The sequence below is a fragment of the Zootoca vivipara genome, chromosome 5, assembly GCF_965207765.1.
Source record: "Zootoca vivipara chromosome 5, rZooViv2.hap1.1, whole genome shotgun sequence".
Classification (NCBI taxonomy): Eukaryota; Metazoa; Chordata; class Lepidosauria; order Squamata; family Lacertidae; genus Zootoca; species Zootoca vivipara.
In genome coordinates this window covers 28,321,636-28,345,158 of record NC_142588.1, presented here as the reverse complement: position 1 = coordinate 28,345,158, position 23,523 = coordinate 28,321,636, and the positions used below count along the sequence as shown (strand labels likewise).

At 45.6% G+C, this 23,523-nt stretch overlaps 1 protein-coding gene across 3 annotated transcripts in view; it reads left to right on the top strand.

Moving 5' to 3' along the window:
• ADAMTS14 (ADAM metallopeptidase with thrombospondin type 1 motif 14) overlaps positions 1–18,619 on the top strand; it is a 70,128-nt gene extending 51,509 nt beyond the window's left edge. For 2 of the 3 annotated variants that reach the window (XM_035137953.3, XM_035137951.3), the window contains exons 13-22: positions 1,540–1,673; positions 3,067–3,190; positions 4,037–4,120; positions 6,489–6,652; positions 7,247–7,412; positions 9,580–9,712; positions 10,699–10,906; positions 12,318–12,447; positions 13,298–13,408; positions 15,848–18,619. In XM_035137953.3, the coding sequence (XP_034993844.3) occupies positions 1,540–1,673; positions 3,067–3,190; positions 4,037–4,120; positions 6,489–6,652; positions 7,247–7,412; positions 9,580–9,712; positions 10,699–10,906; positions 12,318–12,447; positions 13,298–13,408; positions 15,848–16,479 (1,886 nt within the window). In that variant the 3' untranslated portion in view covers positions 16,480–18,619. Of the gene's footprint in view, positions 1–1,539; positions 1,674–3,066; positions 3,191–4,036; positions 4,121–6,488; positions 6,653–7,246; positions 7,413–9,579; positions 9,713–10,698; positions 10,907–12,317; positions 12,448–13,297; positions 13,409–15,076; positions 15,134–15,847 lie in introns of all 3 variants that reach the window. The other variant, XM_035137957.3, reaches the window with a different exon arrangement.
• The last annotated feature ends 4,904 nt before the right edge of the window (positions 18,620–23,523 follow it).

Sequence of the window (23,523 nt, the reverse complement as noted above, 5' to 3'; positions counted from 1 at the left end):
AGGCAAACTATGGTTAGCTTCAGCAAGCCAGCTTCAGGAACCACAGTTTGATGTTGCCTCCCCCCTTCCCCAATTTTCATAGTAAAGTTTTTATTAAACTTAAAAATCTTAACATATATACCATATATTCTGGCATATAAAATGACTGGGCGTATAAGACCCCCTCATCTTTCCCAGTTAAAATATAGAGTTTGGGATATACTTGCTGTATAAGAAATACGACCCGGTGTATAAGACAACCCCCGACTTTTGAAGAGATTTTCCTGGGTTAAAAAGTAGTCTTATATGCAGGGTAATCCAGATTTCAAATTTGTTATGCATTTCTCTTTAAACTTTGACTTCCTGCCTTTCCCTCCATGCTGTTCTTAATCCCATCCCATTTACATACTGCATTCTAATAAATATTTCACCTAAGACATTTCATTCATTTCATATATTATCAATCTTCTACCGATTCTCATATTTCAAATCCTGTTTGCGATTTCACCTGATTATAATATTCTTTCAGCTGTTCCAAAAAGGGCTTCCATGAATAGTCCGTCATGTTGGTTTCTTATTTTTGCTGTTCGTTTCACCAGCTCCACAGTTTGATGTTGGCTTTGGAAGTTAACCATAGTTGGGGTTGTTCACCGCCATCGGGCATTGCAGCACATTTCATGGTTAAGGGGAAATTAACGCAAAAGCTTTCGGAATCTTCCTCTTGGCCAAGAGGCAATGGGCAGCATGTGGGCCCAAGGCTTGTTCTTGCTTGTGCATGCTATGCTAAACATTGATTCAGCGTGAGGTACTCTTTAAGCCAGAGCCAAGGCCCTCCTATATGTGTATCAAGAAAAAAATCTCTGGAGGATATGAAATGCACCCCAAACCTGTTAAGCTCTTTCACGGGCTAAAATATCCAAACCTCTGGATTTGGATGCCCTATGGGAAAACATTTGGGACAGGGATGTTTGACCAGTACAGAGCAAGAAAGTTCACATATGGTACTACAGAATGTTGGGCTTCAAGAGGCACTTGAATCCCATTTGGACGGGTAGAAAGAAAGCTTTCCAGCAGCAGCCAGGAGCAGAAGCCAAGGTGGACTTCAACTCAAGAGTAGTTAATGTGGTGCTATCCAGATGGTGTTGAACTCCAGCTCACACCACTCCCCTCCAGCAGGTTTTTTTTGGGGGGGGGCTCACCATTGACAGTGGCGGCAGCAGATTTTATCTTCCTCCACTCCCTGAAGCGAAGGGTGTTGTGTGTGTTTTGCCACTGTTGCAAATGACAACTGTGTGTGTAGCCTGGGTGCCATTTTGCATCCTCCACAAGGTCTGGACCCAGCCTCATTCTGGTGCATTTTTTTTGGGGGGGGGGGAGGAATGGTGGAGAATATCCAGAGAAAAATTCTGCAAATTCTTTATTTTCTAGGAGGGTGAGAAAAATAAAAAATAAATCTCTTCTGAGAACATTGGATCACCCCTACAAAATACTGTTATTTCACTTTTGTCTGAAATCCACACACATCGTACCAAATGCCTCTGTGTGTTTGTTTTACTGCAGATGCCCAGAAGTGTGAGCTGATTTGCCAGTCAGAGGAAACTGGAGATGTGGTATTCATGAATCAAGTCGTTCATGATGGCACAAGATGCAGCTATAGAGACCCATACAGTGTCTGTGTGAGGGGAGAGTGTGTGGTACGTAATTGAACTTGCTGGTTCATCTGTTTTTCCTATACTTTTTATGGACAGCAGAGGACAACTATTTATTGTTGGTTGAACCTTCACAGATTTTGGTAGATTTTTCTGGAATGGGGTTGAACAGGTCTTTGCCAGATGTCCTGTAGTTTTCATATCTGTTTCCAAAGTAGCACATTTAGTGCACCAAAACAAACTGCCCCCTCCCCAAATACCCACATTACAGCAATTTCAGCATCCTTTCAATTCTCCAGCTTCTAGGTGCCGTTTTCCTTCTCCTTTGTCCATGTGGTCCTGAGATTCATTTACCAATGCAGCTTTGAATCTCGTCACTTGAGGTGACCCACGTGATTTTGCCTTGAGTGTCCGTAATGGCATTGACAAACCACATGGGCAGTCATAACCCATAGGATAGTTTTATAACCAGAAGCATACACAAATGAGACTGGGGACTTTGTGAGGTTGAGAAAAATGGAAAAGGGGGCAACAAGGAAAGCATCAAAACAAGGCAAATGTGTTTGTGACAAGTGCAGAAAACTCGCCAAAAGTGAGAGGCTCCTTTTTGATGCTCACAAAATATGCAACACGAGTAATTTCAGCTCGGTCTTAGTTTAGAATTCCTTTCATGTTGCAATTTTGGTTTGAAGAGATATTAACAAGTCTTTGGTGCTTGGGTCTTTAGCCAAACTGCCTCACTGCTACTTAGGTTGTATGGAAGGGAATATCCCCACCCTGCGTGTGTATTTGAATAATGCACACACCCTTTTACAATGCATTCATTTAGAAAGTAGTCCAGTGGATGTGTAGGGAGTTTGCTTCTAAGTACATGGGCTTAGGATCTCATCCATCCTTCTTTATTCCTACAGCCTTGCAAAGCAATCCACGAGAGATCGTACTTGCTTGAGGCCACCCAGCAAGTTTGTGACCGAGCAAGTGGGTTGAACTTTGCTCCCACAAACCCAAAACTCCTCACCAGACAACCGCACTGGCTTTTTGTGTGTGGCTGCTATTCATCCGCACCACACACAGGGCTGCAATTGTGGTGATTGCAATAAATCCTCTGGCTTACTATTTCAGTATTTATAGCATGCTGTTCAGTCGCCGAAGCTGAGCTTGCTAGATATAGAATAAAATACTGGACGGTGCTGATTGCTTCCAGGATAATAGGAAGATTTTAGTTGAGTGGGGTGTTCAAAGATCCAATGCAATTTGAATACCATTACACCCACACAACCACACCAAACATTTTCTAAAAAACACTTGGGATCATAACTTTGTTTTAATGATACTGGTGAGAAATAGACTCTATCTATCTAATCTGAAGCAAAAATCTATCTATGTGTTCATGTATATATTTTCTCTGTGTTTGTGTTTTTCTTCTTCTGATGACCAGCACGTTGGGTGCGACAAAGAAATCGGCTCCCTCAAGCAGGACGACAAGTGTGGTGTTTGTGGGGGTGACAATTCCCACTGCCGGACGGTGAAGGGGACTTTGGTCAAATCCCCAAAGCAGGCAGGTGAGAGTACGAAGTAAACTTCTCTCAAACCGGGGGGGGGGGGGAGGACCTAGAGTGCTTCCAAGACAGAGTGTCTTTTTAAATTTTCCTTACAAGCAATATAGGCTGCCAGAATTAGCAGCTGCCTTTTCTCCACCCCTCTATTATTGGAGGGGAAAACTATTTATATTGTGAGCTGCATCTAGTGTTTGCATAAACACTGGTGATGGAGTGTGTCTGTATGACGACATGCAGAAGTGTGCACCAGTGAACCAGTGAATTTCTGGTTGTTGCTTTCCAGTAGCAATAGCCTCCGAGTGACTGAGGGTATGAACTCATCCGAGGGATTCCATCCATTTGTATATATTGACCAGGCAATGCGCAGAACATCCTGTTTGTTCTCTAATTTTGTGTATATTCTCCAAAGTCATTGGAAAGCTACATGGGTTGAAATTTCCTGTTTATGCTCTCCATCTGGGCATATTCTGGTGTGTGTGTGTTTTTTACACACAAGTACAAATTTCCTTATTCAAAAAATGATATAATTGTCCCTCCGCCTGGCAAACTTTTCAGTGGCTTCCTGTACTCATGATCCGCAGAACTGGATTGGATTACTCAGTCCATGGGGGACATCTCCATTCACTTTCAATGTGGTTTTGTGCCGGAGGTGTCCCTAGGGTGTCAAACACACACTTAAATAAACATAGCTGTAGCAAAAGTCAAAAGAGAAAAATACTCGTGTGTGTTTTTCAAAGCCTGTTATTTCCTGCAGCTTCAGAGAGTCTAAAAGCGAATGTCTCGTGCAACTTATCTCTGACTGTAGCTCTACCCATTTTAAGAATGGCTTCTTTTCTTCGCGATTTTCAGTGGGTGCTTTGAAAATGTTTGAGATTCCAGCCGGCGCCAGGCATGTGCAGATTGAAGAGATGGAGCCAGCAACCCATACAATTGGTAAGAACCAAAAATGGGTTTAGGTAGACAGGGTCGATTTTGCCTGACACTCTTTATACAAAGGTCTTTTTAACAGTTTAGTTCTCAAGAAGAGCTTGTTAAAGAGATTTGCAGGGTTCAGTCCTTTAAAGACTTGCTCGTCTGAACGGGAGAAAACAAACTAAAGATGTTTAACTCTCACAATGAAATCAGTGGGACTTTAAAGTGGGATTTTAAATTTTGGCTGGATCTCACTACCCCCCCCCCCCAAAAAAATCCCCAGCAATCTAACTTTGGGTATTAGCCACACATTGCTAACACCACATGTCAGGTGAACGTTAGTATTTATAAAGTTGTTTTTCCTCTTTCTCGTCCTGTGCCAGCTTCATTAATCATTGTATATCTATATATATTGTGTAAATAGGCTTGGCTTGTGTGTTTGTGTATGTTGTGTACTCTGAGAAAAGGACTACATGGGAGTAACTGCTAACAAACAATTCTTCATCGAACTCAAAATATTGAGGTGCAAAGCTTTACAAAGTAAGCCTATTCCAGATCAATTGACATAATACCCACCGATATAAGGGTTTTGAAGGGCTGTTCCACAAATTACTGCACGTGATAAGCACTTCATCTGGAGTAAACGGCAGGCTAGACCATGTTGTTGTTTAGTCGTTTAGTCGTGTCCGACTCTTCGTGACCCCATGGACCAGAGTACGCCAGGCACTCCTGTCTTCCACTGCCTCCCGCAGTTTGGTCAGACTCATGTTCGTAGCTTCGAGAACACTGTCCAACCATCTCGTCCTCTGTCGTCCCCTTCTCCTTGCACCCTCCATCTTTCCCAACATCAGGGTCTTGTCATTGCTTTTCTCCCAAGAAGCAGGCGTCTTTATTTTCGTGACCATACCATGGTCTGAAACTACACTAAAACATATTCCCCCATATTTATCTTCATTTCTCTTGTCCTTCACCATTCTTCCCTGTTTCCCTCTGTTCTTTCAGCATCATCATTACACAACTATTAAACCCTTTATTAGCCCATCTAAACCTGACAGCTTTTGTAACATGTTGTTGCAGCATCACAGTAGACATTTTAAATTGCATTTCACCAATGTGCTTAGTGATATCAAACCATTATTATTATTATTATTACTATGCAAGGAAGTGTGGGTGGCAGGAATTGATCAATAGGTAGATAATATGAAGCAGTGGTTTCCCTCCCTCTTGTGCGTCTGTCTGCAGCTCACGTCCTGCTGTCTGTAAAATCTGTCCTAAGTGAGACTTCTGGTGGAATTGGCTGTGATCCTTTATTGGTGCTCACACAATGCTCCTCTATGCGCTGTACAAACTTGGAGAGGTCCAGACTAGAAGCCAAATCTCTCGTGCTCATAGGGGGAGAGGAAGGGGAAGAGAGTGTGTATTCCCCCCCCATCTCTCTTTCTGTTTATAAGCTCTATTAATTCAGAGGATGACTTGGAATGCCAGACATGATTTAAGTGTGCCAGCTGATTACAAACCAGCCAAGCAAAATGAAAATGAACAATAAAGAAGATGGATGGGAGATAGATTGGGGTTTTGTTTTCTACCTTTGCCCAAGAAGAGAGGCAAAAGTATTGCAGAAGGTCTAGCTTTAAAGAATACTGTTTTTACATTGCAGCAAAATGTCCGTCACACTGATGGATGAGGAAGTGTGCAGAAGGAGAGCCTTCATATTGCAAGAGCTCTTGGCTTGTGTGTGGGTGTTTTGCATGTCTATATGTATGCACACGTGTGCAGCAGCAGGTTTTGCTTTCATTGGACCAGTATCCCAAGCACAGCACTCCACATCCCTCCGTAGGAGCAAATGGGAGAGTTGTAGAATCATAGAGCTGGAAGGGACACCACTGGAATGGGAACAAAGCTTAGCCCAGTTGCCTCCCTTTCTCTGCACCCTGGGGCTTGTTTCTTGGTGTAGGACGGAATCTTGGAAGTGTTTTCAGCCCCTAGGCACTCAGCGTGATTTAGCAAACGGATCCAGTTTTAAAAGTTATCTTAAATCTTCTTGTGCCAAATTATTTTACTGATTAGTGAATTGTATAGCCTGCTTTTCACCAAATGGTTCCATAACATAATTAAAACACAATATAGTAAAAACATAAACATAAATGAAGTGTGCACACTACAGGGGAACTTCATTCCCTTGGGAAGGGGCGAAGTGTTATGCTTCTTGCCCTGGAAAAGAAAGAGAACCTACCCAACTGGCACTGACACAAAAAAATCCATACGTACCCTAAAAAGAAAAGAAAAGAAAAGGCTTGAACACTCTTGATTGCCCAATGCCCAAATTCTGCTGCATGTAAAAGGACGTTGATGAGAGGAGATGACCCTGAGCACTACTTTCTCCCTACAGCTGTTAAGAACCAAGCCTCTGGCAACATCGTCCTTAATCCCAAGGGCAAAGATGCCAAGAGCAGCACTTTCCTGGAGATGGGCTTGGAATGGGAGTACGCCATTGAGAATGGCAAGGAAAGCTTGAAAACCAGCGGGCCCCTGCATGAAGCCATCAGCGTCCTGGTGAGTCCTGGAGAGAGGTAGATGCATGTGTATGCTCAGCAACACATGCACAGTCTCTCCCCCCCCCACTTTTCCTTTTGCCCTTTATTAAGCCTTTTGCTCAACTGCGCCAGACAAAACTATTTCAATACATAAACTAATTCAAGAGCATTTCACACAACCAGTGTTGTTTGCAAAATCCATGCAAAAAATAGGAGAGTTGGCACTTCCCTCTTTTCCACATGAGAATGAGGGAGAGAGAGAGAGAGAGAGAGAGAGAGAGAGAGAGAGAGAGAGAGAGAGAGAGAGAGAGAGAGAGGCTAGGTTCAGGTTGAAACACAGGTGTCCTTAACCCCCCTTCACTTTCCATTCACTGGGCCATGCCTGTGCCTTTTAAAAATTCCTGCTGGAGTTTCAGAGGAAAAAACCAACCCTATTATATTTCCCCTCCTATGAAATTTATCATCTTTTGGCTTTAGCCCTTGGGAGCCTGGATCTGGAGGACCCAGCAGAAAACTGAAGAACTGTGTGCACAACTGTAATCTTTATGAAGACTTGTGTAACGGCTGGACAGGGCATTTCCTCTCTCATTGCTCTTTCTTCCCTGCATCCTAGGTCATCCCGCAAGAAGATGAATCCAAGAGTAGCTTGATGTACAAGTACATCATCCATGAAGATCTCCTTCCTGTAATCGGAAACAACAATGTCCTTCTGGAAGAAATGGACACCTATGAGTGGGCCCTTAAAAGCTGGTCTCAGTGTTCAAAAGCATGTGGAGGAGGTATTTCCCCGGCCCTGCATTTCTTGGTTTGAGTGTCTTGAATGCACTTCCAGTGTATGGCTCCTTGCTTGCAGAGGTCTGGTTCATGTATGAATGTCTATCCCAGGACTGCATGCATGAACCGACTCTCTTGAAAAGCAGCGTTTTTCAGGTGTTCACTCTATGGTACTTCATTCATCACTTTTGATTTTGTAGACAGTCCCTCCAAGTAACGAACCTGCATGTGCAAAAAACCAGCTGTTAGCAGCTGTGTTTGGAAACCTTGAGAAAAATAAGAGTGCCTTCTTTGTTGCAAGTTTTTGACTGGTTTTATTTAGGTGTTTATTTCAACTGCTTTGCATTAGACATGAATTCTTTAAAAATGAATGTCTGTGAGAGTGGACATTCTGGTTCCAGCCTAGGAATGGCATGTTGAGTGTCACTTCAGGCAGAGCCCAAATCAGTCCGCTTTAAAAGGAGCAGTATTTTTTGCACACTGTTACTGGCACTGCAGGGTAAATCAGGACACCCCCTGGTGCACATTGAAGGGCTCCCACATCCTAAATCTTGGCATCAGTCATATACTGGGATTGCTCCCTACAGTTTCTTGATGTTACCAATACGAGGAAAGGAAAACCCTTGGCAATATTAATATTCTTGCTGCAGGTAGGTAGCAAACACACATGGTGTGATGTTCTTGCGTTTCTGAGGCAAGTAAGGTGCTTTTAAGAGAGCATGAATTCAAACTTTAGATGGGGGTCACAGTTCTTCACAGTGCCCCTTTTGAAAGGAAGTGAAATAATAAATATTGAGCAGATCAACACAAGCTTCTATCCAGAGCATTTAAATACACAAAGCAGGTTTTGAAAAGCCAGGTCAGAACTTGCTGACTCAAGCCTGCCCTGCTAAAGTTGGAGTGGCATGAACTGAATTTCCAGGGATATGTCCTGGGAGCAGCTGATGAAGCCCACCCTACACATCCCAAGTTGTGTTGATGACTAGGGTTTGATCTCTCTGTTGTTCTTTACTGGGAAGGTGAGTAGCACATCAAAGCAGCTGCCTCGGTCCTCCTCTATGTTTGTCTTGGCCATGTGTGGAGCTGTTGGATTCTGACCTAGTTCAGTGGTGCTTGAGTCAGGGTGAGGGATCAGCTCCGCTCCTTTCAAGGAGGGATCGTGCTAGGGAAACTGGCTAGGCTAGAAATTCCCTTTGCAAGGCGAGGGTTGCAGCCTGCATCTGTCCAAACGAATGGAAATACTTGACAGAAGGTACTCCGATCTGTAGACACTTGTATCATAGGCTGGGGTGTTTTACAAGTAATCACTGTGCTGCCTTGGGGTTGCCAAGCAATCACAGTTGGCTGTCTTTTGTGGCCCGCCCTACGAAGTGAAAGCCGAGCCTGAAAGACCGAAGTTGCCGGTTACACCAAGACCCAGTGTCTGTTTTGTAGTGCGTTTGCGATGCAGAGTGCTTCCCGCACCTTTGCTTCCTCGGAGCAGTAAGGAGCTAATGGTGGCAGCAGCTGTGTAGTATTCATTCATTCATTCATGTGATGCAAAGGCGTGAATGGGAAGCAGAAGTCACACACACAAATACTGTAGTATATTGGTGTTCGTTTTTCAATGGGCACGTTTTCTGCATGGCTGTGCTATCTGTGTAATATGGCTGTTCAGTGAAGTGCCCTACTATGCAAATGAGCATGGCGTGAAAGCGGAAACAAAAATGGGGAGGGGAAGGGGGAGGATTTCAGCTGCCTCAATGAGCCTGTTTTAGCCAGAGATTGGGGGGGGGGAGTGATTTTATCAGGTGGCATTCATCCAAAAATTGTTTCTTATGCCACATGGAAGTTGCCTATCTGTCTCTCCTGGGCACTGTGACGCCAGGATTCCAAATAGCTCACTTGCACTATTTTTTAATTTTTTAATTTTTTAATTTAATTTGTTGTCTCATGGCACTTTTTCAGTGTCTTCCCATCTGCTTCCCAGATGACCTCCATATATTGTCTGGACCTATTTTCCACTTAGTTGACAAGAGTAGAGTACATCAGGTGCCTTCAGACCATTTTCTGGGAACCCCCCCCCCAAAGCATTAGCGCCTGTCAGGAGGATGCCCACACATCTGTGTGCCTTGAGCAACCTAGACATGCTGGTTCCCTCATAGCTGTAGTTTTGCTTCTTCTGTTTTGCAGGAATACAGTATACCAAGTATGGTTGCCGGAGGAAGAGCGATAACCGGATGGTGCACCGGAACTTCTGCGATAACGGGAAGAAACCGAAACCTATCCGTAGGAGATGCAACATGCAGGAGTGCACCCAGCCTTTGTGAGTCGGTTTTTCATTCTCTTAAAGTTCCAGGGGCCAATTCATACAACCATTTTTGAGGTGCGGAACTCGCCTCATTATTACCATGGTATCGTGGTCTTGTGAAATAGCCATATGTAATAAAATCTCAAGTGAGTGAAAAACCATTGAGATCGCTCTATTTATCCAGAATGCGGCAGCTAGACTGGTGACTGGGAGTGGCCGCCGAGACCATATAACACCGGTCCTGAAAGACCTACATTGGCTCCCAGTACATTTCCTAGCACAATTCAAAGTGTTGGTGCTGACCTTCCAAGCCCTAAATGGGCTTGGCCCAGTATACATGAAGGAGCGTCTCCACCCCCATTGTTCTGCCCAGACACTGAGTTCCACCTCCGAGGGCCTTCTGGCGGTTCCCTCCCTGTGAAATGTGAGGTTACAGAGAACCAGGCAGAGGGCCTTCTCGGTGGTGGCACCCGCCCTGTGGAACGCCCTCCCATCCGATGCCAAGGAAATAAACAACTATCCAAGTCATGTGAAATCCATTCTGGTGCTCCTGCTTATGACAGCTGCAGATTCTGTGGGTATCTGGCAATGTTTTCTGGCTAAGGATCATACTATTGTAGTGGGCGAGAACTTAAGAAGTTCCGTGCAGGATCAGAGCAACTATGTAGTCCAGCCTTTGCACAGCCAGACACCTATAATTTGAAATCTCAACAGCCTTCATATTTGCAACCTAGATGGCCTAGTTCTCACTGAGATGGTAAATATACATCTGGGCTAACTACCCTCATCCCCGCCTATAGAAAACAGACACGTCAAGGTTGAAAGCTAGGCTACATTCCCCCCTACCCTTGATATCTTGGTTTTTTTCTGTGGAGGGAATTTGTTTTGTGAGCTTGTTTTTGCAGGCTGAAGTGGCCCAGCCCAGATTTATCCCGTTCAGTGGGAACCGAGCAGACGAGTCTTTCTGTTAAGAGTGTCTGGTTTTGCTGTTCTCTTTGTAGCTGGGGGGCAGAGGAGTGGGGACCCTGCAGCAAGTCCTGCGGCAAGCTGGGAGTCCAGGTCAGAGTGGTGCAGTGCACCCAGCACCTACACAATGGCACAAACAGGACCGTGCACACAAAGTACTGCACAGGAGACAAGCCAGACGCACGCCGGCCCTGCAGCCGTGTCCCGTGCCCTGCCCAGTGGAGGACAGGTGCCTGGTCTCAGGTAAGGGGCCGCCGCCATTTGGCTACTGTGCCACAGCCAGCATTTCGGTGCCCTAAGCAAAGCAAGGAAAATATCAACCCCTTTGCACTTCTGCAGTGCATCATGGAACACCTTGATTTGACCAGCAGGCCTATGACATGTCAGTGGGGACTTTTTGGGGAAGCTGCCTAATGCCAAGGCAGAACAGTTGTCCATCTAGCTTGACATTGTCTGCACTGACGAACAGCTGCTCTCCAGGGTTTCGGACAGAAGTCTTTCTAGTTGTTCCTGGATCCTTCTGCATGCAGAGCATATGTTCTATCAGAAAGCCACTGGCCTACCTTAATCCACATTCCCTTCGCTCTGTGACAGTGAGCTTGGGAGCCTGGATCCCCAATGATGTTGCTTCTTGCTAGGATTATTTTTTTAAAGATACCAGTAGACACCTTCCTTTGACCACAGCCCTCTCCGTAACAGAATCTGTCTTACTGGGTTTGCTGTTAAGGAAGAGCCTGGCCAAATAGCTCGGACTATAGGGCAATATTATTTTTCTTATTTGGCTGGATTTGAGAACCCTTAGCTGTGTCAGGAGGATGCTTCTTTAAGAAAGAAAAGCAAGCACAGAGCAATGCCACTGGTATTATCGGGTGAGGAAAAACATGGCTTGAGAATGGTGTGGAGCAATTACATTTGCTGCCTGCAAACAAATGAATTGTGGTTAGGATGCAGCTTTTTAGACACTTTTGAGCTGTCCAGGAGATCTTGTCGGAATCCTGAAAATCCTAGACCTCGCAGCTACAGAAAAGTTCAAAAATATCTCTGGCGAAAACTGCTAAAGGACCAGATGTAATTACTGAAGTTGTCACATTCTTTTTAGTGCTTTTCTAAATCTGTATATCAAGACACAAACTGGCGTTGTTTCGAGGGGGTCCTTTTCTTTTCTCTTCTTCTTTCTTTCTTATAACAGTTTGGGAGCAGCCAAGTTTGTGAAGATAGATGGATTAAGCAAAGTGTTGTAGAATGTAAAATACTGACATCCTCTCTTGCCCTCAAGGCTGAGGGGATAAGTTACACAGCAGTTAAAAGATTCATTTCATTTGTATTTCTCAAACGCATACCAGTCCTCATCCAGAACTTCTGACGGCAGCTTTGATAGTCAGCCACTTGTTGGAGGGGAGAGGACATTGTGTGTTTGCTGTTGTCCCAATGCAGTGACTGAAATCGCATTTGTTTTGGGTGTATGAATCCAGACAGAGGAACCACATGCCCTGCTCCAATGACATGTACTTCCTGCAGGTCCTCCTTGCTGGCTCAGCTCTTTTTTCATCGGGGGGGCGGGGGGCGGGGAGTGCATTGGAATAGCTCCAGCCCTTCATTTCCCCTTAGCCTTGACAGATGGGTTTTCCTTCTTCTTCCTCCTCCTCTGTGGCAGTGCTCTGTCAGCTGCGGAGAAGGCATCCAGCAGCGCCAGGTGGTCTGCAAGTCCAACGACAACAACCTTGGCCAGTGCGAGAGCGAGAAGCCAGAGACCATCCAGGTTTGCAAAATGGCAGCATGCCCAGGTAAGAGAAAGAGCTGCAGTTGCAGAAGGGACGAAAGAAGAATGCATGCAAAGTGAATGAAATAGATGCAGCATTAAAACACACACACACACAACTGAAACATGGTGATGTCCATGGGTATATGGCGTTGTGCTTGTTTACACATAGGGGTTGGGTCATTTTGTTGTTGTTGTTGTTGTTGCTATTTATTGAATTTCTATACCACCTTTCATCCCAAGATCACAGGGTGGTTTGTACCATGTATGGTACATATGTGTAGAATCCCAAGGAAAATATTCCAAGAGCTCTGGCCAGGTAGTAGATTAATTTTTAGAAAGTTTTAAGTTGAGAATAATAAGACAAAGTCCAGTAGCAACCCAGTTTTTAGAAATCCAGGACAAGGCCCTGTTTCGGTTTATTCTTCATCAGCTCTAGTTTCATAGTTTTAAGGTCAAAGCATACCATTCATGCTGATGAAGAATAAACCGAAACAGGGCCTTGTCCCGGATTTCCAGAAACTGGATTGCTACTGGAATTTGTCTTATTATTCTCAACTTAAAACTTTCTAAAAATTAATCTACTACCTGGCCAGACTCTTGGAATCTTTTCATTTGATTTTCTCAACTCTCCAAGGACTCCAATTTATTTAGAATCCCAAGGAGCCATGACAGCTAATGACCATCCCCCAAAGTTACTCTGGCATCCTGTTAGTCTCTAGAATGCTGGAGTGCACTTTATTTTCTTCCAACCATTTGAATCCATTATTATAGGAAAGTCTCTGGTGTCCCCCCTGCCCCGGAAAAAACAACTAAAACTTGACTCGCTGTTGTGATCTAGATACTTTGACCTGCCTTCCTTTTCGTCCCCCTAGGAAACCTACCAAGCGTCACAACAAACTCAGGCACCAGCGATCATGTGACTCCTAAGGTCCAATGGGTGCCTCAGGAGAGCGCCAAAAATCCTGTTACCAAGATATCATCAAGTAAGTGCCCTCCTGCTTCTGAGTTCCTCAGTTTGGATAATCACCTATTCCCCTCTCGATTTCTTTTTTTATTTTTTTAAAAAATGCCGGACACTACTTAGAAAAGATTGGTTTTGTAGAATATTACAACAGTTGTTGAGGCTTTGCCAGGTTGTACAAGTCAAGCAGCTGCCTTCCTGTGACTTTAATGGGTGGGAAGTTGGTGGAGGGGGCGTAACTGAAGGAAAAAGAAACCTTCCTTTGCTTGGAATGCTTCTTGGGCGGCTGTTGTGTGCCTGAGAACAGGAAGCTGCCATCTTGGACCTCCCCTTACCCTTGGGGAATTGAGAAGAATGAAAACTTAAGATGTTCTCTGTCCAGTTCTGCAAGTGAGTAAATACACTAATTCTGAGGTCTGAGGTCAGAGGTGAGGAACCTCAGTCCCGGAGGTCAGATGTCTCCCCACCACTGCCACCAGGTCTCTCCTCCTAGCCTTTGGGATTCTCCCCAGGCTGTATACCTTCCCTGGTTGTGTTCCACAACCTCTAGAGTATTTTTGCCTTGCTGGAACGTAGCCTTGAAGTCCGATGACCCTTGCTTGCCTGCATTGGATGGGTGAGTATGTAGAAACTAGGCTCTGGCACAGAGGTAAAGAGTACCTTCATTGGTCTACGCACTCTGGCCTCTGGCCTCACCTACCTCTGGTGGTATGTGGCCCTTGGGCTCAAGAAAGGTTTCCCATGAGTCGTAACATGGAAGTTGATGTAACCCAATACAGACTTCTGTTGTACTCTGTAGATCAGGTCTACCCAACTGGGGACCCATCAAACTGAGTACAGTCCATCCGCCAGGTTTCTGGACCAACTCCAGCTGGAAGCATATTTACTGAGTTCTCGGTGGGCCACCATGCCACAGTTTGCTTCTCATGTTGTGCAGGCCTGCTGTAACATTACACACGATGAAACATAAATACAGTGGTACCTCGGTTTAAATACACAATTGGTTAAGTCCGTACTTAACCTGAAGCGTACTTTCCCATTGAAAGTAATGGAAAGTGGATTAATCCGTTCCAGACGGGTCCGCGGAGTACTTAAACTGAAAGTACTTAAACCGAAGCGTACTTAAACCGAGGTATGGCTGTAATTTGCAGAAAAGGTTAACTACAAGTGGATCTGCTGTTGCTGTTGCCAATGTGACTATATAGCCTAAGCTGAGAGCGCTTATAATTATAAGCAATTGCTGGGAGGAAAAGGCCAACCTTATTTAGCTTAGAGGGCCAGTAGAATCTTCTGCACCTTAAAATACACCAAATAAAGTGGAAAGGCTTCCCTTTATATGGATCCCTAGATGCATGATTTAGTTCAGAATTAGTTTTGGATTAATGCTCATCCGAGAGCCTTACGCTGCAAGCTCAACTCAGAAGCAAGTCCCATTGAATTTATTGGGGTTTACTCACAGGTAAGTAATTGCAGAGACTTGAGATGGTTGTTCGAAAATGAATCACTGCCCTCTAGTGTTCATCTGCAGGTGTTTCTCGCTAGCGTTGACTCTCTGGGAGGTTTATACAAATTCCTGTGTAGGTGCTTCAGCCTACCTGCCTGTCTGTTTGTCTGACTGTTTCTCTTTCAGCTGTCTGTACACTTGCATCTCACTGACTTTTACGTTCCTCTCTTTGTCTTCTCCTCTTAGGCTCCCCTGCTGACATTCTGCAGTTGCTGACATATCCATAGGCCTAATAGCGTTTGGGTACATGCTTTTATGCACCTTGATTCCTGTAAAGAGTAAATAATACAGTGGTTGTCTCTATATATGTATCATCTTGAATCTTCAGACACACCCCACCTCCTATGTTTTTTGTGTTGTTTTTTTTAAAGTCCCTTCCCCTAAGCATTGTTTCTCTTTAGAAATATGGTTTGAGTCTTGCAATTCTTTAGTCTTTGTCTCATAGGGGCTGGGATTTTCAATTTCTGACTCTGGATCAAAACCACCATATGCAACCAGGATCATAATATGGATGGAACCCACCCCTCCTACATCATTGACACCCATTGCCACTTGCCTGAGATTGCGATTGCCCCACAACTCTACTGGGGCCTGCGATTCTTTCTCCTCCTCCTTTTTTTCTATTCCTATTTCTGTTTCTCTCTTTTCTTGATGCCTCTTCTGGTATCACTGTTATGTATTGTTTGTGTAACTGATATGGAACATTCTTTATATGGCACAGGGTGAGAATTGGCATGGCCCAATCTTCAAGGATGATGGGAGTTTGAGCCCAGGCACATCTAGGCAGCCACAGATTAACACAGATAAGAGTGATGTAGCCTAGGTTGACATGGCTTAACCACACACATGAGCCTTGTAATAGTCTTAGACTGCATTGTAGTACTGTTCTCTTGTGTGCGGTCATCTGAAGCCACGGTCACTTTCTCGCCAACTTTCCCTAACTTTCCTTCATTGCAGAGGAGCCGTGCCTTGGAGACAAGTCCATATTCTGCCAGATGGAAGTCCTGGCTCGCTACTGCTCCATCCCTGGCTATAACAAGCTCTGCTGCGAATCCTGCGGCAAAAAAGTCCCCACCAGCCAGCCTCCCGCTGTCGACCAAGGAGCTTCCGAGACTGGCACCCGCGGAGGCGCTGCCCTTCCTGGACCTCTCCCACAACTGTCTCCCCACCCCACTGCCACGAGCCAACTGCGAAGGATGAAGGGCACTTCTCCGAAAGAGACAGAGGCATCCCGTGGCCTCCTGGCTACTCTCGCCGGCTCCACGGCCATTGGCACCTGCCAGGTTAACGCTGCTTCACAGCCTCAGGGCAGCCCTGACAATAGCACTGCGAAAGTGGGCACGCCAATGCTACTACCTCCTCCTCCTCTTCCTCCTCCTCTTCGGCAGGCTCCAGCTGGGTGGGACCCTGAGGAGCATCAGAGTAGCTCGGTGTCCCAGTGGCTCCCTGCTGCCTTGGACAAGCCTTCAGTTGTTTCGCAGAAAGGAGGCCCATCTCCTCCTCAAGATGGAGGGGGGTGGAGAAAGGACAGCGTGGGGCCCAAACAGTCAGCTGCCACTCTCAGGACCTCCTCCCCTGTTGTGACATGAATTGGGGGTGGTGCTTTCTTTCCCCCCAGAAACCCCTCTCTTATTTGTTTTTTGGGGGTTTCATTACGTCTCTCTACACCGTTTACATGCACAGGAGCAGGGCGGCAAAGTCATCATGTTGTTGTTTTATCTGGGGCCCTTTTCCAAAACGGAAGGAGTATGAAAAACCCAGTGAAGGAAACAAACTAAAACTGCCGAGGTTGGACACACAACACACACACACACACAGTGCTTGCGTAGCCCAGGTTAGGTTGCCTCCGAGGGCACCTTGAATCAGCAGGGCTTTTCTGTCAAGGTTGCTAACAAGAGGTTTCTCAATCAATAAGGCAAGCCAGCTGAAGGACCTTGTTTCCCCTCCTCAGTTTCCACTCATTTGCTGCTGCTCTCCCAGCCATCTGGAGGAGCCTTGAAATGGTGCTGCAAGGGACATGGTTTTAGTCCAAGTTACTGCGGACAGCGAGCCTGACGTGTCTCCATAACAGCAGGCTATGCAGACTGAAATTGATTGTGTCAGGAGAGAGGAGGAGACCTGGGTGGCTTCCAGGTGGAGGGCTTAATACTGCAAACGGGTCTTACAGGTAGTGCAAATGCGTTGTTGGTAACAGGTTATTGTTGTTGTTTTCTACCTTGGCAAGGGCAGGTCAAGATTAAAAGTGGCGGTGGGGAGAGAAATGCAGGCTGGCTTTTTTGTTGTTGATGATGATGGCGCCGTGTAGATGCTGCTGAAACCTTGCATGCCCGTGGAGCACCAATCCCAGGAAAGTGTGTGTGGTTTGAACTAACGGTCTCCTGAGCCAGCAAGCCACCCGCCTCCTTGCAATGCTGAGCTGGTGTGCTGAGAGTCCTGGGATGGGAGTGTTGAACCACCACCACCCAGCTCAATTGGAGTGTCTCTTGAACAGGGAATGAGCAATGAACACCTCATCTTTAAAAACCATTTTTATGACCTTTTTGTTCACCATGGCAGTGACACTTCTCAGTCAAAAGCAGGGAGAATATGAGAACGTAAGGATTGCTTTGCTAACTGGGCCCAATGTCCATTTGTTCCAGCACTTTGCTTGCGCCAGTGGCCAGCTAGACGCCCACAAGCAATTCATGATTGCTTTTCAGCCATTCTTTGTCTGCCCCCAGCGATCTGGTCGTCAGCGGAATGCCGCCCTCGGAATGAGTAGATTTTCAGAACAAACCAGGGAACCAGATACCCAAGTGTGTTACCAAATGCTTTAAAACAATGTTATTGCTGCAAGGATGTTGTGGGCTTCCTGGGGTCTCTCTCTCTCCCCCTCCCTCTTCCTCTCCCTCTCCCCCTCCCTCCCTCTGAAAAGCCACTTTTGTTCCTCATAATGCAGTTTATGTCACTTCTGAGTTTGAAGATGTTCTCTTGCATTGGTAGGACGCTGTTCTGGAACTCTGCTTGAGATGGGAGGTGATGCCAGTTTTAATAAAATACGCCCACCACGGGAATTCTGAATAAGTTAGATAACAGGTGCGTTTTTTAAAAAGCAACTCTGGAGTGACTTTTACCCAAGAACAATAACATGGGCTGCAATAGGCAGCTTTGAAACTGTCTGATACGAGCTGTGTTTTGCCAACAATGGATGCTAAATAAGATCGAGGTGAGGTAAGGTTATGCAAATAATTGAATTGCCTTTTGGGGAGAAAGGCTGGTTTAATATTAAATGGACACCCCATTCCACCCCTACGCGCAACACACACTCAAGTCTCTCTTTTCTGGGATTTTGGTTTGTTGGTGAGGGTTTTTTGGTCACCCCTTTTATTTTTAATCATGTTTGCACCATGTCATCTGTCCTTTCTAGAACCTTGCAAATGCCACAAGTGTAGTCTCGGGGATCAGGACGGCTTTGGATGGTGCCCACTGAACCACATTGATCACTCGTGCTGCTTTTTGTGCCTGAGAGATGTTTCCTATGTTACTCTGAAAAGACAAAAGTCCTATCATTTTAGTATCCAGACAAAAACAAATCAGGCCATGGCAAAAAGAGACAAAAGAAAGCAGGGCAAATCTCTGGAAAGTATAGGGGACAGATTCAGCAACCGCATGTTTGCATTTGGAGAAAGAGATGCGCATGTTTTGAAGTTCATCTTCATTGATTGTTTATAAAAAAAACCTCAAATTATACTTTCCACGTTGCATGTTTTCATAGGACTGTGCAGAAACGGCTGTTGTGAGAAACCTTTGTATACAGTGTTTGAGAACAGCACTCAAGATGGGCCATTGGCTTGATCCAGCAGGCAATTCCAGTTGAAAGGCTCAAGGCTGAGCAAAGGCACTGCTAGCTTCCCTCCTTGCTCTAGGCTAGGGGTCCCCAGACTACGGCCTGGGGGCCACATACGGCCCATGAGGCTCATTTATCCAGCCCCCGGCACCCCCCACTGCCCACTGCCACTGCCTGCTCTGATCAGCGCGGCACGGCTGCCTACTTCCAGGTCGCTGTGAGCATCGGAAATAGCTTGTGCGCATGCGCCAGCGTCATATTTCCGGTGCACTTCCGGCTTGGAGGAGGTCATACACATGCGCACAAGTTATTTCCGGTGTTCTGTCAACCTGGAAGTGCACAGGAAATGACACTGGTGCATGCACACAAGCTATTTCTGACGCTCCTGGCAACCTGGAAGTACGCCGGAAATCGCGTATGGGCGCGCATTCCCGCGCGCTCCGGCCTGCTGCACGATTCGACACTCGAGGCACTGGCCCAACGCCAGGTAAGTCTGAGGCACTGATCTGAAGGCAGCCCTGTTTAGAGAGGCTTTTAATGTTTAATAGATTATTTTATTTCATTTTTCGGTTGGAAGCCGCCCAGAGTAGCTAGGGAAACCCAGCCAGATGGGCGGGGTATAAATAAATTATTATTATTATTATTATTATTATTATTATTATTATTATTATTTACTCATAGGATTTGTGTAGCTCTACTTGGAAATCCTCCACCGAGAGATGTGTTGGAAGGTTGCTCAGCTGGCCAGTCTGTTGAGCAACTTAAATTTCTCCAGTTGAATTCAGGGAAATATAAAAGTGTTGATCAAATGCAGGGGGGACTGTACCTTTGGAAACACAATAGCTGCTTTTCTGAAGCCCATCACAGTTTTGCAGCATGATAAATATAGCTATCACGTTCTCATCTCCTGCTGAAAGTTCATTCACAGAGGCTTGATTCATCTGTCACTGATGTGTCAGTCTTTTCTAATAAATTAAGTTACTTCGTTTTTTAAATCACCATTTGCTTTATACTAGAAAGCCATTTTATACAAATCATGTCACTCCGACTTTCCTACCAAGAAAAAAACCAAAAACAAATCTAACAAACATCACCAGAAGCTGCTTCTGTCTTTGTTGTCTTCCTTCTAATTAAATGCAGCTAAGCGGGAATAAGCACATAAATAACGAAGTCAGAACATTGCAATGATTTGGTGACGGTTAGTTCTTACAGCATAGCTTCCTCTAATGTGTTGATGGACAACCATTTCCCCTCTAAGAGATTGTAATGCCTGCCTAGTTTTTCAATGTATTTGTGCATCAGCTTAACTAATTGTCTACCAGAGGCTTTCTATTTCGTTTCCCACGTTACAAAACGGCTCACTTTAATCACCTATATTACATGCCGCTGCTCCCGAAACTGCTCGCCAAATAATTACAATTTGTCCTTAACACAGGGCCTTCTTAGCCTGCAATGATGAACTCGTCACAGAATGCATATAGGTGTATTACTCTCCATCCACCCAGCATCACTGCTGTACATCAGAAATGTACATCAGAAACTCCCATCCTCATTGGCCACGCTGGAAGGGGCTGCTGGGATCGAGAATCTAAAAACAGTAGGAGGGAGACTAGGTCCTAATCCTTGTAGAACAGGCCTGGGAAGCCACCTTGATTCTGCGGGCCAAAACCTTACCTGATCATGGCCCAAACATGTCAAATGTGGCAGACGGGTGGGGCCACCCACCTGTCCATCAGCTGATGTCAGAATGACACAAGGTGTTTGGGTGCTTTGAAGTCCTCAAGTTGGGGCTTCAAAGCACTGGGTAGGGCTTGCAAAGTTCCTGAGGCTTCAGCTTTACTGCTCATCAGCTGATGGGTGGCAGGGCCAAAGCCTGTTTTCCTTTGCCAAGGCACCAGCAGCAGCTCAGTTTAAGGCTCCCAATTGTGGATTGGCAGCTGCCCCTACCTGCCCCATACCTGACATCAGATGGGCATGGTTTGGGAAACATGGTGTTGCAAGTCAAACAGTAGCTTAGAAAGGCTACAGAATGGTGCTTCTGAGCATCGGCTCAGCTGGGGGAGAAAGGCAAATCTGGAAAAATGGAACAAGGAAGGAAAGTTAATGGCTCCTCCCTCCCTCTCTACTGCTGCCCCCCCCTTACCAAACTGACCGCCCACCATGTGTGACAGTATTTCAGTGAAAATGTAAAGTGAGGTGATGAATCCACAGCTCCCCTGGATAAATAGGTACCTTGACCCTCAGGCCGCAATCCAAAGGGCATGTCCCTGGGAACTGGTCCCGCTAAACTCAGTAGGACGTGAACCTCTGAGCAAACAGAAGTCAGCAAACATTGCTCAGGATTGTGATGCTGCATGACTCCGCTCTGTAGTTCATTAGTGATGAATAAGCGGCCATGGACAATGGTGTGAGGGTTGACTGGGCAGCAGTGGTTTTTATGCAAACAAACATAGTCTCGTGGCATCTTAAAAGAGGAGCAGAATTGTGTCATCACGTGTTGGGAGTAGAACTTCCTCAGACGACTGAAGTGTTGGCCAATCTCCACCAGTATGGGAGATGCGGGGTGGTAGTGGTGGTGGTGTAAATACTACCCTGGTATATTTCACAGCCATTTGCTAACCCCCCCATATTTTTCAGTTTCTTCCCTCTATACCCAGTTATATCTGCCAGTGAATGTGCATGTAACTGAGGACCGTGCACCGTGCACCTGATCTAGGGCTCTAATCTACTAAAGCAGGCTTCCTCAACCTCGGCCCTCCAGATGTTTTTGGCCCACAACTCCCATGATCCCTAGCTAGCAGGGCCAGTGGTCAGGGATGATGGGAATTGTAGTCTCAAAACATCTGGAGGGCCGGGGTTGAGGAAGCCTGTACTAAAGCTTATGTCACAGTAATTGTATTGTAACTTGACTTAACGGCACAGTCCTGTGTCCAGAAGCATGTCCTACTGAATTTAATGCAGCTTAATCCTAGGTCAGGACCCAGGTGGCGCTGTGGGTTAAACCACTGAGCCTAGGGCTTGCTGATCAGAAGGTCGGCGGTTCGAATCCCTGTGATGGGGTGAGCTCCCGTTGCTCGGTCCCAGCTCCTGCCAACCTAGCAGTTCGAAAGCACATCAAAATGCAAGTAGATAAATAGGAACCGCTACTAGCAGGAAGGTAAACAGCATTTCCATGTGCTGCTCTGGTTTGCCAGAAGTGGCTTTGTCATGCTGGCCACATGACCTGGAAGCTATACGCCGGCTCCCTCGGCTAATAATGCGAGATGAGCGCGCAACCCCAGAGTCAGTCACGACTGGACCTAATGGTCAGGGGTCCCTTTACCTTTAATCCTAGGTCAGTAGGGCTAGAGCCTCAGCCCAACACACACACACCCCAGATAATGTTCATAGAAGTAGCACATGCATTCTACATTTTCTGTCCGAGCTGCCTCTCTAAATGGTGGTAAAACAGTCACAGGGTCAATTTTACTCTGGGCCTTAGTGAATATTGTACACCCATTACCTTGCTCTGCACACTGGGTCTTTTGGGCTGCATCCTCTGGTGGATGGGAAATATTATGCAATGTATAGCCAGATCAAGAATTTGAACATATTTTCCCTATCCTTATAATAATCGGAGCCAGGTATTGTTGCATGAGAAAGGCCAAAACTTAAGTAGCAGGTTAGATATTAATATGATGCTTCCATCATAGTAGATACTGGAATTTTGTGGACAGGAGTCAGCCATTCTGTAAAGCTGCGTGGTTTATTTTAAAAAGCATTAGTATTACTTCCTTCACTATTTTTGCTTCCATGGAAAATTGTTGGTAAGTGAGCAGGGGTTTCATGTCCACAGGGTTTACTGAGAACACCCCCCCCCCTTGTAAAAAGAAGTTGGCATCCCTCCTTTGTGTACAAGGGCTTTTGTTTCAGTTAATAGGCACTTGTTCAGCTGCATACACTTTGCAACCACTAGAGGTCACTGATCGACTATTATTCCTGAGTTCAATGTCAGCAGTTTGGAAAGATCTAATGGCCAGGCTCCTTTGGGCATTGAGAAGCAAAGTTGTTTGATGATCATGCAACAGGATACAGACCAGGTCCTATCCAAGTCGGTGGCAAAGTCTCCCAGTGATTCGAATGGTTGTCGACTGCAGCCTTAGCAATTAAATAGGGCTCTAACAGGGAGGTGACTTTCCAGTGCGAACAGCATTAACAAATTGAGATTTTCTCTCCTTCCTTAATTAATTTTTGTTTATACTTCTGCAAACCTCGGAATTGTCCCCAAGATTATCTGAAAGCTCATCCCCTCCTCTGGTGCAGGGGTACTTCCCCTTTAGCTACAGATTCAGCCCCTTTTATTCCGCGGCAAAAGCAGAGGACCAGCAGTTGTTGCGGAAAGGTGATCCGATAGCAAACAGCAAAGAACAATCTCTTCTCCCCCAATGCCCTGCAGCAGAGGCTGGAAAAGAACAAAGGGGAACATTTCAAAGAATGGGCTAGCAGGGTTAGCACACGAGCTATCCCATGTAAAGGGGCTGATATGAAAGAAGCTGTGTGAAATGATCAAAAATGTTGGCGAGAGTTCCTTTCTTGACTCTCGCGTTTGCCTTAGCAACTCAATACAGCACAAAACAGCTTTCGGTGAGATTGGAAATGTGGGGGATTTGTGACCTGGTTGTCTGTGATGTACTGTTTTGGTCCATCCAAAACTTCTGTCGGAATAAAAATGTAAGTGGAAAAAAAGGGATCAGGAATTTGTGCACTTTAAACTTTGGCCTAGGTATAAGATGCGAGTGGGGGGGGGGAGCAGCAAGGACAAAGTGAC